We start from the raw sequence: 15,167 nt of genomic DNA, 5'->3' as shown, positions 1-15,167 counted from the left end.
CCACTGAGGGTTAGATAATATTCCACATAATAAAATGTAATCAAGTATAAACATTCAAGGATTTCATTTATCATACATATACATACTCATCATTCATAGAATATTAAATTCACATGAATATTATCTTACTTCAATCATAGCATATCAAACATATCATTTTCAAGATCAAATATATAATTTCTTAATCAAGTCATCCAACAATGAATCATCACATCAATATTATTTCTCAAGTATACTAGCATAACGAAGAAACATATACAAGTTTACAATTCCACATATTCACATCATTCACCAAATTTCACCAATGCACATAATCACCAAAGCACATAGTCAAGTATGACACATTTTACCAATTCCATGTGCATGCAATGTTCTAGACACTTCAGCATGCATGTGGCACCAAGTTTGGATTTCGGAGGTAATCTTACCGAGTTATCCACCAACGTAATAAATACCACCAATTACGTTCTTCACCAACCAATGTAATAAACACCACCAATTACGTTTTTCACCAAAGACTCAACATGACTATGAATGCAAGGACTTTCAAGTAAAGCCTCGACAATGCGCAATTCACCAACTCTATATTATACAATTCACACCCATCATATAATATCTTCACCAAAATTCACCATTGAATTATCAAGCATTTATATCCATACAATCAACAAGTCATAATCAACAAAAGAGTCATCATCATAATCATCATCAATCGTTATCACCACAAAGAAACAACAACGTTTCACAAAGCACAATTCACATAAACGACGAACAATCAACCACATCATGATAACCAACATATTATACACCCATCAAACATTGATTCATTCTTATTACATCATATTATCATGAATACAAAGCCATTTGAAAATTATTCGATCATAAACCCTCATTTTGACAAAGTTCGTCTATTTTGCTAAAATCGCCTATTTCCAATTTTTCTTAACAAAAGTAGGATCCCAAGTTCTTACACATCTCAAAAAATTCATACATATCATCTAACATCTAGGTTAATCAATCATAGCATTTTCGTTCAACAAAGTTCCTTCATTTCTTAAAATTCTCAAAGTTTGTCTCATTTTCCTCATGTTTTGAAATCAATTTCTTTTCTCAAATTAAGCCATGTTAATCCAATCAAATAAGCTCAATTAAACTCTAATCAAGTAGGTTTAGGTGTTAGGAACTCAAAGGGATACATTTGGAAACGAAAAAATGTCGTTTCAGACCACTCAGAGAACGCACGGTTCGTGCACTTTTGCAAAGGCAAAAACACACGGTCCAGAAAGTCTTGTGCGGTCCGTGAACTTCCTGATGCAGACCGTGCATTTTTCTCTATCAGCAAAACTGCACGTTTTTGTGTTTTTCTCGTGCGGGAAGAGTCTGATTTTCAATCCGTTTTCAATCCCACTTTTACCGAATTCATTCCAAACATTTAAACAGTCAATATACTCACCACAAAATATAGTTTACTAATCCAAAACAACTGAAATTAAATCACCCAAAATGACTTATTTCCCAATGTCGGAATCTATCTTCCACGACACGTTTTCAGCCATGGTCAATTATATGTAGCTTTGTCAAGAGGAGTTTCTCAAAATTCAACAAAAGTTCTCATTAAAGAAGGGAAAATAGAAGGAGAAGATGGAGACTTTACGAAACATGTAGTTTTTAAAGATATTCTTTTATCGGAATCATAACAATGTTTCTTTTACATAACATATCATTTATACATTTATTTATGATGTTTCTTTTACACAATACACACATTTATGTTAGAGAATTGCTTTTCCGACAATTAAAGTTTTCTATTGACACAAGTAAAATACTAAAATGCCCCCAGCGGTTGTTAACAACCGCTCTGCAAATCGTCGATAGTTAACTACCGCTGGCACTCAGCGGTAGTTAACTACCGCTGGAAAATTGCTTTTCTGCACATGCCCACTTGTTTCAGCCACCAGCTTCCATTTTTTAATTAATTAATAATAATTTATTACCATCATCCAACACATCTTCAGTATTGCAGCAGATGTTTTGAATTTGCTTCAACCATTCTTGTTCGGTCTTTCTTATCTTCAGCATAAATTAGGAGGATGCTTTAATCTTCCAAGAAACAAAATCATTTCATCCAATTCTACACCTCTTGTAGTACAAATAGCTCGCAAAAACCTCAACAATCTCACTTTATTACTCCTTTGCAACAAAGCCTTATAAAGTGTTCCATAATTTGATTTTCCAATCACTTCACCTAGTGCATCCAATATATCACATATTATCAAATCCTCTCCACCTACAAAGATGATCAAATCCTCCTTCACCTCTTCATGCTTTTCTTCCAACAAATAGAGATTGAATTAGGTTGTATGATTATTTTGGGTTGTGGACTTGTGATTCTGTTTATGTCCACAATTGTTTGTTCATAAACATAATTTGTTGTGGTTGGAAAACAAAGGAGTGCTATTGCGAGGAAGAAGAGAGTGGAAGTGAAGATAGACATGTTTGGATGGAATGAAAAGGATGGTAAAATGATTAAGGGAAATGAAGAAGGGAAGGGAAAGGAATAGGTTGTGTAGTGATGTGAATATGTGAAGGTGATGAAACAAAGTGACTGAGTTGGAAAATGGAAGAGATGTGTGGGACAGTAAACAAAAGCAATTTTCCAGCGGCAGTTAACTACCGGCGCTTTAACCAACGGTAGTTAACTACCGCTGGGGGTAATTTGGTCATTTACTTGTGTCAATAGGAACTTTTCTATGTCAAAAAAGCAGTTTTCTTTATGTTATGATGTCACTTTGATTACTATTAAAACTAGATCGTCTACCCGTGCTGCCGCACAGGTCATATATAGTTTATTATATTACTTGCAATTCATTATAATATTAGATGCGGAATATTAAAAACACCGTGTCAAAGAACTCATGAAATACGTTTGTATTTAATGTGTGTTTTTAAATAAGCTTTTCCTTGTCTGTAAATTTTTTAAAAATAAGTTTCTGCTAGACTGCCGACCCGTGTTGTCGCACGACTGAAATATTTGTTAGATATATTATTTGCTTATTTTTCTGTCAACTTGATAGTTCCTCTCAATCAATTGGTGCACCAAAAGTAAACCAACTAACGTAAAAGTTAAGTGTGAAGAAGTTTGATCTTTTAAGATCTCCGGATGATATGTCTTTTATTGATTCACTCCCAATGCTAATTCTAGCGCCCAACCACATAACCCTTTTTCATGAAAAAATCATCGGCTAAAGAGTAATCATGTTAGCTTCAGCTGCACCATGTTGGCTATAGATCACACGACTATAAATCCCAAAAATATTGAAAATATAATCCAAATACTATCTATAATATTTTCCATTGCCTTTCAAAACACCAAAATTAATATCATGCTACAAAGGTTAGATGACCGTAGGAAGCAAGTTGTATTTAACAAATCATAGCAATTATGATATTATGGTTATGATATGATTTTAGGTATTTTAAGTCACTTGATATTTGTCATACCCCAAATTTTGACCACCTTTCTCTGTTTTTACCCATTTTTGTGCGTACTTTTAACGTCAGGTAATTTCATCGTCTCAGACGAAATTTCGGCAGAGAGGTATTTTAAAATACCTCATTTATCGAAAGGGACCATTTTATTTTATTTTTCTATTATTTGTTTTATCATTATTTTTCATTATTATTTGTTTCTTGTCTTTTATTTTATTATTTTTATCTTAAAGTTCCCTTTTCTTTTTATACTCACGTTTTCTTTGCTTCTTTCTTTTAAACCTTCCATTTCTTTGTTTAAGTCTTTTTCTTTTGGTCCAAGTTTAGTGTCCAGCTGTCCATTACATGTGATCCCTTGTGAGGGTATTTTTGTCCTTCTTCACCTGCAGAGTTAGACCTAAAGAAGCACTATTTAAGCAACAATCATTGGCTCTGAAAAGGGGGCTGCACTGAATTCCATAGAAACACATCCAAATTGGCAGCCACAGAAAAAATAGATCTAAACACGTTTTCTTTCCCAAACTTCCTCAAGAACACTTACCATCAAAATTTTCCAGAATTATTTTTTTTACACAATCCAACACTGTCATATGCATAACAATCCAACGTCATAATCTGAACTACTCTTATCACCATTCAAAGAAAACCAATTCCGGCCATTTCACCAACAATTTAACCACAACAATTTTTTTCATTTTCCTTTCATCATCAAACTGAACACAACACAGTACTACTCACAACTAATCGGATCAAGCAAGAAGGTAACCAATCCATCTCAACCGCAACAGTGAGGCTCGGCCAACAACAATAACAACGTAATCGAGTCCAGATCGAACCGGCCTGTGAAAGAAGAAGGACAAACGGAACCCGCCTAAGCATCTACACTTGTATCTGAATCCGAAACAAGAGAAGGAAGGAGAAGAGAAATTCGTATTGGACACCACCACAAGTTTTAACACAAACAGAAATGGAGAGGAAGATCCATAGCCGCGCCGTTCAAGCTTGATGGAACAAAAACGAAGAAGCTGAACTTGAATCCAAGAGGAAACGGAAACTCCGCCATTTCTGAACCGTGACAACGTTGAGTAGCTTAGATCTAGAAGTTTTCCATCTAAAGGCTATGTTCAGATACATGTGGGTTAAGAAACACGATGAGGACATGATACGACGAACCCATTGGATATGTATGAATAGAAAATGTATGGCTCAGACCATAGATGGTAAGTTTTGTCATGATGATTCGTAGTCAATCTCTAAATTTCGAGGACGAAATTTTTTTAGGGGGGTAGAATGTAATATCCCGCTTGTCAGCATCGGTATATTTCCCTTAATCGTGCCAGAGGAATTAAATTCATGGAAAGTAAGTTAATGATTAATATTTTATGAGATGTCAGCTTTTTACGGGAAAAGTATGAAAGTCGTTTTAAACACGCTTGAGACGAGGGCAATTTGGTAATTGCGCGTCCATAAGATATTTATTTGTTTATGGATCAAAATATCTCATTCTCCAATTCTCTTTCTCTCTCTAAGTTGGCCAAAGCTTTTCTCTCTTCCTTCTCTCTACTCTCCATCGCCCTCTTCCTCTCCTCCCTCCACCAATCCTTTCCAAGATTTCTTCCTCCTATGTCAAGCTTTAGATTATGTTTCCTTATGAACCTCTTGAACTCAAGGAAGCTTGGTTTTTGGTTGATTTCTTCATTTCTCCTCTCATGGATGGGACCAAAAGTTAGGGTTTGGGTTGGACAAGAGGCTAAGGCTTTTGATTGATGATTGGGAGCTTATGTTGACCATGTTGCATGGAATTGGAGAGTTAAGCAAGAAATAACCTTGAGGTTATATTGGAATCAAGAGCTAGGGTTTTGAAGAGGAAGGTTTGAGATGGGATAGGAAATTGAAGATTGTTGAACAAACAAAGATTATGGTGTCTTGGAGTTCAAGAAAACAACAAGATTGAAGGGTATAAGCTAAGATTGCAAGAGAAACAAGTTGGGATTTTGTTGCTTGAGCTTGGAAGCTTGGAGTCAAGTTCATATCTTGATTAGGTGAGTTCCATAGTTAGTTTTCCCACCCTTTGGGATTATGATTATGCCATGCTAGAATGTTGTGAAAACTATGTAGAATTTCTAGGGTTTTAACTAGTGTGTTCTTGGCCCTTTTCATTGTTATGCTTTCTATACTTATGTATGCTTGCCTCTAGAATGTTTTTCAGGTTTCCTATGATCACTAGAGATTCCATATGCCTTGGGACACTTAGGGATGATGATTTTTGGCTTAAAACATCAATTATGTAGGTGCTGAACTGCATCAACTCGCCACGGCGAGCAATGAGCTCGCCACTGCGAGAAAGAGCAGCAGAACATGGTGGTTGCTCGCCACTAGCTCGCCACTGCGAGTTCAAGGCAAATGAACAGTGGCTGCCTCCCTGTTTGCTCATCTTGCCATTTTGTCGTGCTCCGGTTCGGCTTTCACTCACGTAAACTTTTATAAATGTAAACCCTTCATAACTAATCCCTAAGGCATAAGTTTTTCGAGTAAATCTCTTGTAATGTGAAGCATGTATTTTATAATGTAGTAAAGCATAACATTCAAGAGGAACATGTCATGAATCGGGTAACAAGATATACATTAAGCAAGGGAAAACTAGAGCCTCGACATAGTCGTCGAGAACTAGCTAGTTAGCAAGAATCCCTAGATGATAAGACGCGAAGCATGTTATCTTCGCACACGATTAAGTATAAGATTGCAAGCATGTTAAGTCGTGGTTTGATTAGTTAATCACTCCACCATGTTTTAGAATGAACAAGTATGAGTTTACCGCTAATCGGATCGATCTAGGTTCCGAGGTAAACAAGCAAGCATGATTAGGTTTAATCTTTATGTACCACAAGACCATGACTTAATTAATGTAGGTGGCATGTCTCTTGCTATCCACGCCAGGGGGATACAAGGGGTTCTCATAATGAGAATGATTCCAGCCGTAAGGGACCCGCATGTCACCGAGTAACAAGACGTAGGTGATCGTGTCTCCTGTTATCCACATCAGGGGGATACGAGAGGTTCTCGACTCAAGGGGAACAGTTCAAGCCGTAAGGGACCCGCACAACACTGAGGGAGTCCGATGTACGTACATCGGTCATGTATGAGATTGTTCTCGGGGTTACTCCACCCGGGACTATCCGTAAAATGAATCAAGATGATAACTGTTTGTTCAACGCTAACCTAATGAATGAACTTATGTACGACTATGCATGTTATGTATATGCAAGAATGATTACATGTATGATCAAGTTAAGAGCAAGAGCATTAGATGCTAAAGTCAAGTACAAGTTATGATTAGAACAAGTAAAGAATGATACCGATGACGATCTAGGTTTTCCCTAATCGTTCGGTTTAGATTCGTGTCATGTTTATGATATGCTTAGGCCTTAATACGTAGAGCGTATTCTCGGCAATGCGGTCCTAGGTTCCCCTCGGCCGCCATGACACGTATAGGAAGTGAAGCCTATAACAAGTTAGATAAGCCTATGACGGGTCTAGCATGCACTACCGTCTAGGAAAGCATGACCACACACGTATAATCAACCGTTAGGTTGTATTGTAGACACGTGGTGACCGTGGGTTTCCCCTGAGGTTACCTATAGCCTAGGATTTAGGGGAACTCACTGAGGCATTACGTCTCATCCCAATCCTTATTTGTTTCAGATAAACAGGTTGGACGGCAAGCTAGTAGCCGAATGGATGTTTCAACAAGTGACCGTTCGTACCCGCAGCAAGATGTTATTGATCTCAAGGACATATTTATTATGCTTTAGAAAAGATGAGTAGTTAATCTTTGTACGAACACATGTTGTTGTAAATAATATTCATTCGAAGTTTTATTGTTGTATATTTTAATGTATCTAGTACTAAACTTAACACACGTGCTAGACTTTCTAGATACGTTTAGTATGGGTGTTACACATCTACACTTGTATCAGAATCCGAAACAAGAGAAGGAAGGAGAAGAGGAATTCGTATTGGACACCACCGCAAGTTTTAACACAAACAGAAATGGAGAGGAAGATCCATAGCCGCGCCGTTCAAGCTTGATGGAACAAAAACGAAGAAGCTGAACTTGAATCCAAGAGGAAACGGAAACTCCGCCATTTCTGAACCGTGACAACGTTGAGCAGCTCGGATCTAGAAGTTTTCCAACTGATTTCTCCGATTTAAAACCAGAGGTAATTTCGTTCTCCATTTTCGTTTGATTTTGAAAGTTAGATCTATGATTTTGTGTTAGTTTGCTGGATTTTTTGAGTTGATATTTGGAAAGAGGAAGAAAAATGATTTTAGAAAATGTTGTTTGTTTTTTTGAAACGACGGAATTTTGAGTTCCGACGCGGTGGTGCCACCACCGACCACCGCGCCGGAAAATCCAACTTGCCGGAATCTGGAAATCCATTTGATCTTCATCGTCTTCATAAGTAGAGAGAAGGAAGAGTAATTTTTTTTTTTGTGGAGAGAAGCTTTTGTGATGAAATATTTTTTACCAAGGTTAATGTGCTTTTATACTGTGACCCATAGTCCATGACCCATAACCCGTGAATTCAAAACCGATCCAGCCTTTTAACACTCAAGCCCATTCCCCTTTCTTCCTGATTTTCTGCTTCTCTACTGATCTACTGTTTAAACACTCCCCACTACTTTTGCACCCCTCTCTGCTGTTATTTGTTGGGTTCCTTTTCGCATGCATTTTTTCCATATAGATTATGTAGTGTTCAATTAACACTATATGCATTTTAGGCTTTTAGAAAATCATATCATGCATTTTAATTCAATTCACTCTTTATGTCATGCATTTTTTATCTAATTCATTTAATGACCATATTGTCATCTCATGCACTTTTAAACTCATTTTGGGACTTTGGTTCCAAGCATTTTAAATACTTTAATCTCCATGGCCTTGTTTATTTTGCTTTAATATCTTAAAACTTTGTTTCATGCATTTTAAATATTTTTTACTCCATAATATCTTGTGTTAATTGTGCTTTAATATTTCAATTTCTACTTCATGCATTTCTTTAAAACTTCATCATCATGCTTTCCATTCGATGAGTCATCCTAGTATGTGATACCTTTAAGCTTTTTATTATCTTGTTTGCTTTAATTCGCTTTTTATTATCTTGTTTGCTTTAATTCTAGTATAATCTCATGAATTTTTTTATTCTTGCTATTTATTTAAATTCCATGATTTTTAGTGTGTATTTATGCATTGATGTAATTTATTTTGTGCTTTTTATTTCCCTTAGAATGGATCTAGGATGGTATGTAATAGCGTAGTAATTGCACACACCGACACAAGCACCGACACTACACCACTTTATTTATCGCTTTGCGCTCGCTTTATTTTTTCACGTCGTTACGCTAGCTTACCGACTAGTTTAGAAAAATCTTTTCATCTCAAAAATCAAATAAGCAAAAAGTCAAATATTTTCTTAATAAACCTTGGATCCAAATCCAAGTTGTTTTTTTCCTTTTATTTTTTTAATCAAATTTCTAATGAATCTTAATTGAATTTAGACTAAATTTCTTAATTAAAATTGACCAACTTCACACCATTTTGTTCTTCTATACCTTGAGGTCTCGCAACCCTTCTTAAAACCATTTTCAAAACAAATTAAAATCAACCCAACCCACCAAAAATATTATTGAGAGCGAACTACATTTGGGTTTTGATCCCTTTTTATAGGGTATGTAGGCAAAGGATTTATCCTTCCAAACCAAATAAAAAAATAATCAATCATACTTCTTCTCCCTCCATTCTTTCACTTAGGCTTTAAGTAAACATTTTCAAATAAGTAAATGAATTTAGCACAAGATAAAGTTAGGAAAGAGGTTCCCACAGAGTACCGTGGTCGTTAGAGGTGCCTAACACCTTCCTCTATCGAAACCAACCCCCGGATCCAGAGTTTTTAAAAGGGTTTTAATTCATCTTTTCCCTTCCCACGAATAAAGATCGAAAAGTCCAACGATTGAAGGTTCAAAACCAATTAATGGATTGACATCCGAAAATCACCGGTCTACAATATTCTAAGTGCAGCTGCCAACAAAAGTGTTCAGATTATGAAGAAGTTTTGGGGAGATGAAGTGGAATAGGACAACTTTGACTCAGACTTCCCCACTGACAACACATATAGAACCATCAAATATTTAGAAGAGAACTTGGTTAAGGCCTGCTCCTCCAAAGCTAGCAAGCAACAAAGGAAACAAAAGAGTCCTAGGCAGAAACAGGACAATAGCAAGGAAGGGATCAAGACACGTTCCAAAACACATGTTCTTTCCCATAGCTCTACATGAGACTGATACATATCCAAATTCTCATCACAACGGTGGAAAAACCCTCCATCTTTTATTCTTCATTTGTTACTTAGAGATAGTTCTGGTTTGCCTTATTATGGGTTGTAATGTGATAACTTTTGTCAAGGGTTTAGGCCCAATCCTGTTAGGTTAATGCTTTTCATTGCTTGATAAAAAAAATGATATCAAATTTACAAATCTTATAAAGCTATACCTTTTAAATAGTGAGAATAAAATTACTTATTAAAAGAAACTATCTTATTTTGCCATTAACTCTAAGTCTCTAACAACAGTAAATTACTTTCTAAGGACTATCACACATGTGTTCTCACATGTAACTTGAAATGTTTTGAAAGATCTGTCTCAAAGTTGTCGAATTCCAATACAACTACATGCTACATGTGCTCTTAATGGAATATCAAAATAAAAACCAACATAGTATAATTACACAGTACAAAATGCATAAAGCAATTCTACTATATTATGCATAGTATGTTATACATCCCTCCTCTGCCAGTTTCTTTTCCTTCGTTGTTGCCAACAATGGAGCAAAAGAAGAATAAACTGGAACACAAATTTCAGCAGCAAAAGAAGAATATCATATTAACAGTCGGTCTCTCGACGACAGTTTATGCTGAAAAAATATTAGTCACTGGATCAATCATACAATCGATATATTACTTCAAAGCCTAAATCACAAAGAAAATTAAAGTATTCATTGAAGAATGTAAAAAGAGTGGAGACAATTTCACAATTAAATTTATCTCTCATGTAAGATGGACTATAGGCTTCAAACAACTTACCTACAAACACAACAAAATGCCTAAAGGATTCCAATTTGAATGATGAAAAGTAAAATTTAAAATATTTTGAAACCATGACAGAGTTATAAAAATATCATTTTTCTATCTTCAAATAACCCATTACACACACTTCTGTTTTCGGTCCGAGGAAACGTTTTTAAAATCATGCCATGTTGCATAGATGTGGATTGTTATAGAACAATAGTTTTCATGTAAATATAAACTAAACATAATTAACGGTCGAAATTGAATCGTCACCGAAATGGGTCGCCACTATGACTTTGAATTATGGATCAACCACCGAGTTCAAAGCCAAGGAAGTTGAAAAATGATGACATAGAAAAGAGGATGGTTAAATCAATATTAATAAATCAAATTTAAAGCGATTTAATAAGTTTTGTCATTTACAAAAGCATTAAAATTTAAAGAATTCATTACCTTGATTTTTTTTAATGGAGATGCAAACTCGACAGAGAAATGAAGAAATGTCGAACCCGAGACGTCCATAAGGGAGAGACGGCAGCGAGGTTGACGACTGAGGAAGAAAAATTGATAGTGGCGGGAGGTTAGGGTAGCGGAGGAGAAGGTGAAAGGAATAGATTTAAAAATTATGGGAAAATTTGAATAATCAACACCTTCAATTCTGGAAAAATATGAAAAAAACTGAATCTAAACTATTTTGGGTAAAGAGACATTGAAACATCTCAAGCTTTAGAGAGGGAAAGAAACTGAGAAACAATGGAAAATAAATCAATTCCAAAAGAAGATTGAATCAGTGAAAAGGGTTACAGGGTTTGGGAGTGAAATTGAGAACAAATTGAGATGGGTGCTTTGGAAAATACAGTAGAAGGGAAGAAAGAGGCTCTCGTTTCTTATGTTTTGAGCAGTGTGCATAGTCATCGTATTTTCCAATGCATTAATTCAGAATGGAAATATGAGATTCAAATTTCAAATTTGTGGAGCCATTTTTTAGGTTTAGGGTTATGAAATTAGGGTTTGCATGTTTGCTAGGATTAGATATAAAAGGATAAACAATAAATGATCATTATTTTACCTTAATTTTATATGCAGTCAAACTAAAATATGTAGAGTTCAAAAATAATTTTGTTATATGCCTCGAAAATATTATTTATAAATCAATATATCAATAATGTCCATAATATTTAAAAATTTAAAACTTTTAATCTAAATTATACAAACAAACGTAATAAAATAATCACATGCGTTAGCGCAGTAGAAAGAGCGGATCGTGCCCGTCTTTCCGCTAGTATTTATAAAAAATAAATAAACAAACATATCCTTTTATATCTATCAGCTACTTCAACTACTAACTTTACCAAACACGTTAATTTTACTAAGCTAGTTTTTTCAGCTATAAGCTATCAGCCATCAGCTATAAGCTAGCTTTTCAGCTATCAGCTATCAGCTAGCTTATAGCTTATTTTTACCAAAGACACCCTTAAAGACAAATCCTAGATGCAATCTAAAAGAAGAAGAAATGGAAACGATGATGGATGAGGGATTGAAGATGAAACAATGATGGATTGAAGGAAATGATGATGGATTGAAGGGAAGAGAAAATCTAGTTAGGCATAGTTCATTATGGTGAAGAGGCAATGGGGAATGAAAGAATAACAAACCTGGTCTTTTATGTATTTATTGAACTAGGTCATGGTACAAACCACGTTAATTGACGAACCGGGTCAAAATTGACCCATATAAAAAAATGGACATAATCCTTCAAAATCCAAAGATTTTGCTTTGATTTCACAATTTTGTGCTATTTTACTGTCTGTTTTAGAATTCTGCTATGAATCTGAAATGTTTTTTTTTTTTGAACAATATGAATCTGAATTGTTGAAAGCGAGCAAAGTTGCAAAATCCTAAATTTTGGAATTTAAGTCATGATATTGACAACAATGTTATCCACAATTAAAATTACAAATGTATGCAACAGAACAACGTAATAATTCAGTATGCAACATATAGAAATGATTCAGAAAATGTAGCTGCTATACAATTTGAAAGGAAAATAGTGCAACAGGTGCACCTTAAAATTACAAGTCTTTCATTATTAAGTTACTAGCAATATACACCCTCTCCTGTCTCAAATATAATTAACTAAAAAGATGAAAATACATGGCATTGCCATAATCACTTATTAACGTACTACAATAAAACAAAATAGAATTGAGAAAACATATTCTTCACTAGCTACTGACATATGATAAATGATTGCAATCTCATCACCTATATAGTTTTGTTTGACTATTATATTTATACATGTTCAGAGCAATGGTTTGTTCGATATATTAACAGTGATCAAATTTTGAGATGTGAAATCCATTTATACAAGTCTGAGCAAATAATAATGGTTTGTTCATTAGCCTGTTTCTCAATGCCACTTTTCACTATGTTAATTTTTCTTGCATTTCAAACTTGAACAATACATCATCTTACCAAATGGAAGACAATTCCATACTTCAATTTTATTTAAAACATTATAAAAACCACCAGAGTATTGAATATTCATTTCAGAGATTGTCAAATAACGATAGATAATGATTCAACAATACAATAACCACGAGAATTATAAATAAAATGAGACAATATTAAGCAAAACAAATTACTTGTCATGAACTCAAACAAGATAATCCTTAACTAAGAGTAACTTACTTTCCATTCGTCGAAACCAAACTATCAACGTAATTATTGAAAAAAACCCGCCTTTTTCCTTTGGTAGTTATAATTCGCTCCAGCTTATTAGTCCTCCAATTGTAGAGAATTAGTTGTCCTATTCTACAGTTTGCCAACATCAATGTATCACCGTTCTCAGAATGACACAACGGGAACACCGAACGATTCGATGATGAAAAAAATTCACGAACCTTATGAAATTGACTCCACCTTATTTGAAGATTAATGTTAAGAAATTGACTCCAAGATTTTTCAACTCCACAGTTCTTCATCTTCCATATAACAATGGTTCCCATGTGAAAGTTAAGGTGACAAAAACAAAGGCAATCCATAAGCACACAAATAGTTGGCTCATTCAACAACACTTCATCAGAACCTTGAGGGGGCAACAATTGTGTGTATGTCTCTATCCCCAAATCAAGTGAGATGATCGCATAATGCTCAAACATCCTATTCTTCGAATCATCATATATAATATCATTTCGAAAGACCAACCAATTAAGAGTGCCGCTCAAATACACACCACCACGACCACGACAACTATTGTAGCCAACTTTAAAGGGAATAAAAACATCGGGAAAACTTTGAATATTTCTCCAAATATTATCACCCAAACTAAAAACTCTCACATCTCTACTCATTTCACAAAACTCCACTACCTTATATGTGTCCGTTGAATTATCAAAACCAAACGCAATCTTTGATCTATTGGTCCTTGTAAAAGACCCTAATTTTTCCGATACTTTCCTTGTGGCCGGGTTATAGAAATAAAACCAATTTTCTAATTGATTAAAACCAAGCAAGCAAACCAAACCATTGCAGGAACCAACAACACAGAGGTTATCTTCCGTCAATCTGCAGTGATGTTCATCCACATGGGTGATCAACGGGTTCTCCACTAAACCACGAACGGGCCAAGAATTGACTATGAGACATTTGGACACGATGGAAGTCAAGTTGTGCTCTATTTGTATTATTTGTTTTTTTCGCTCAGATTTTTTTTGGTGAATTTTGATAAAACTAGGGCTATCGATTAGAGCATTCCATAACTTGCAAACGCACCTAAATCGCATAAGAAGTTTCACGGTAAGGAATGATAACACTTCACAGACAAGTTCATCGGGGAGAATTACCGGTGGAGATGACAGTTGCGCAAGGGATCGGCGTCGTGACTTAGCTGGAGGGATATTCATCAGAACCGTACTTTTTTCTTCTGTGATTGAAATTTGAATCCTAACAGATGCCGAGAGTTGAGTTATATAGCAACTTGAACCCTGAAAAAAAAATATTATTTACGGATGGAATTTTTTAAAAGGTAATTTGATTGATTTACTTTGAAACAAATTAATTAATTATTAAATTAAATTTATGTTGCTAAGATATTTTACGGTCTCAAATCCATGCCTTTTAGTCGGTATATTTGTTTTTCTTTTCATTCTTTTTTCAGATTCTTTTTTTTCTTTTATCTTCGGGTTTTCTTGATTTTGTATCTTTTTTCTAAATAGTTTTATTTTATTTTGACAAAAAAGTAAATAGTAATTGTTTTCTTATGACTAGCGAAAATCTTTTCCGTTATTTTTATTGCGCTAACACGTGTAAATTATCAACGATATTTTATAGAAATTTGCATGTAAATTACAAACGATATTTTATTTAAATTTACATGTAATAAAATTATAAATATAGATATAGATATTTGTGACTTTCAAGTGTAACATACTTAACAAACCATATTTATCTTTTTCAATGACAACAATAATATAACAAACATAATAAAAATTCAATGTAACAAACTCAACAAACCATATTTATCTTTTTCAATTACAACAATAATATAACAAA

General features: G+C 34.6%; 1 protein-coding gene across 1 annotated transcript; it reads right to left on the bottom strand.

The window, feature by feature from the left end:
* Positions 1–13,300: 13,300 nt before the first annotated feature.
* Positions 13,301–14,518, bottom strand: LOC146907902 (F-box/kelch-repeat protein At3g23880-like). The gene has a single exon (XM_085729187.1). The coding sequence runs from the start codon at positions 14,516–14,518 to the stop codon at positions 13,301–13,303; it is 1,218 nt and encodes a 405-aa protein (XP_085585313.1).
* Positions 14,519–15,167: the final 649 nt, after the last annotated feature.

Source organism: Medicago sativa, chromosome 7 (assembly GCF_051527215.1).
Source record: "Medicago sativa cultivar Bolivia chromosome 7, Bolivia_mono, whole genome shotgun sequence".
Lineage (NCBI taxonomy): Eukaryota > Viridiplantae > Streptophyta > Magnoliopsida > Fabales > Fabaceae > Medicago > Medicago sativa.
Note: the sequence above shows the minus strand (reverse complement) of the source record. Positions and strands in the feature narration are given on the sequence as shown.

Excerpts from the sequence above, each read along its gene's own strand:
- LOC146907902 (XM_085729187.1), bottom strand. The coding sequence starts at position 14,518 with ATGAATATCCCTCCAGCTAAGTCACGACGCCGATCCCTTGCGCAACTG.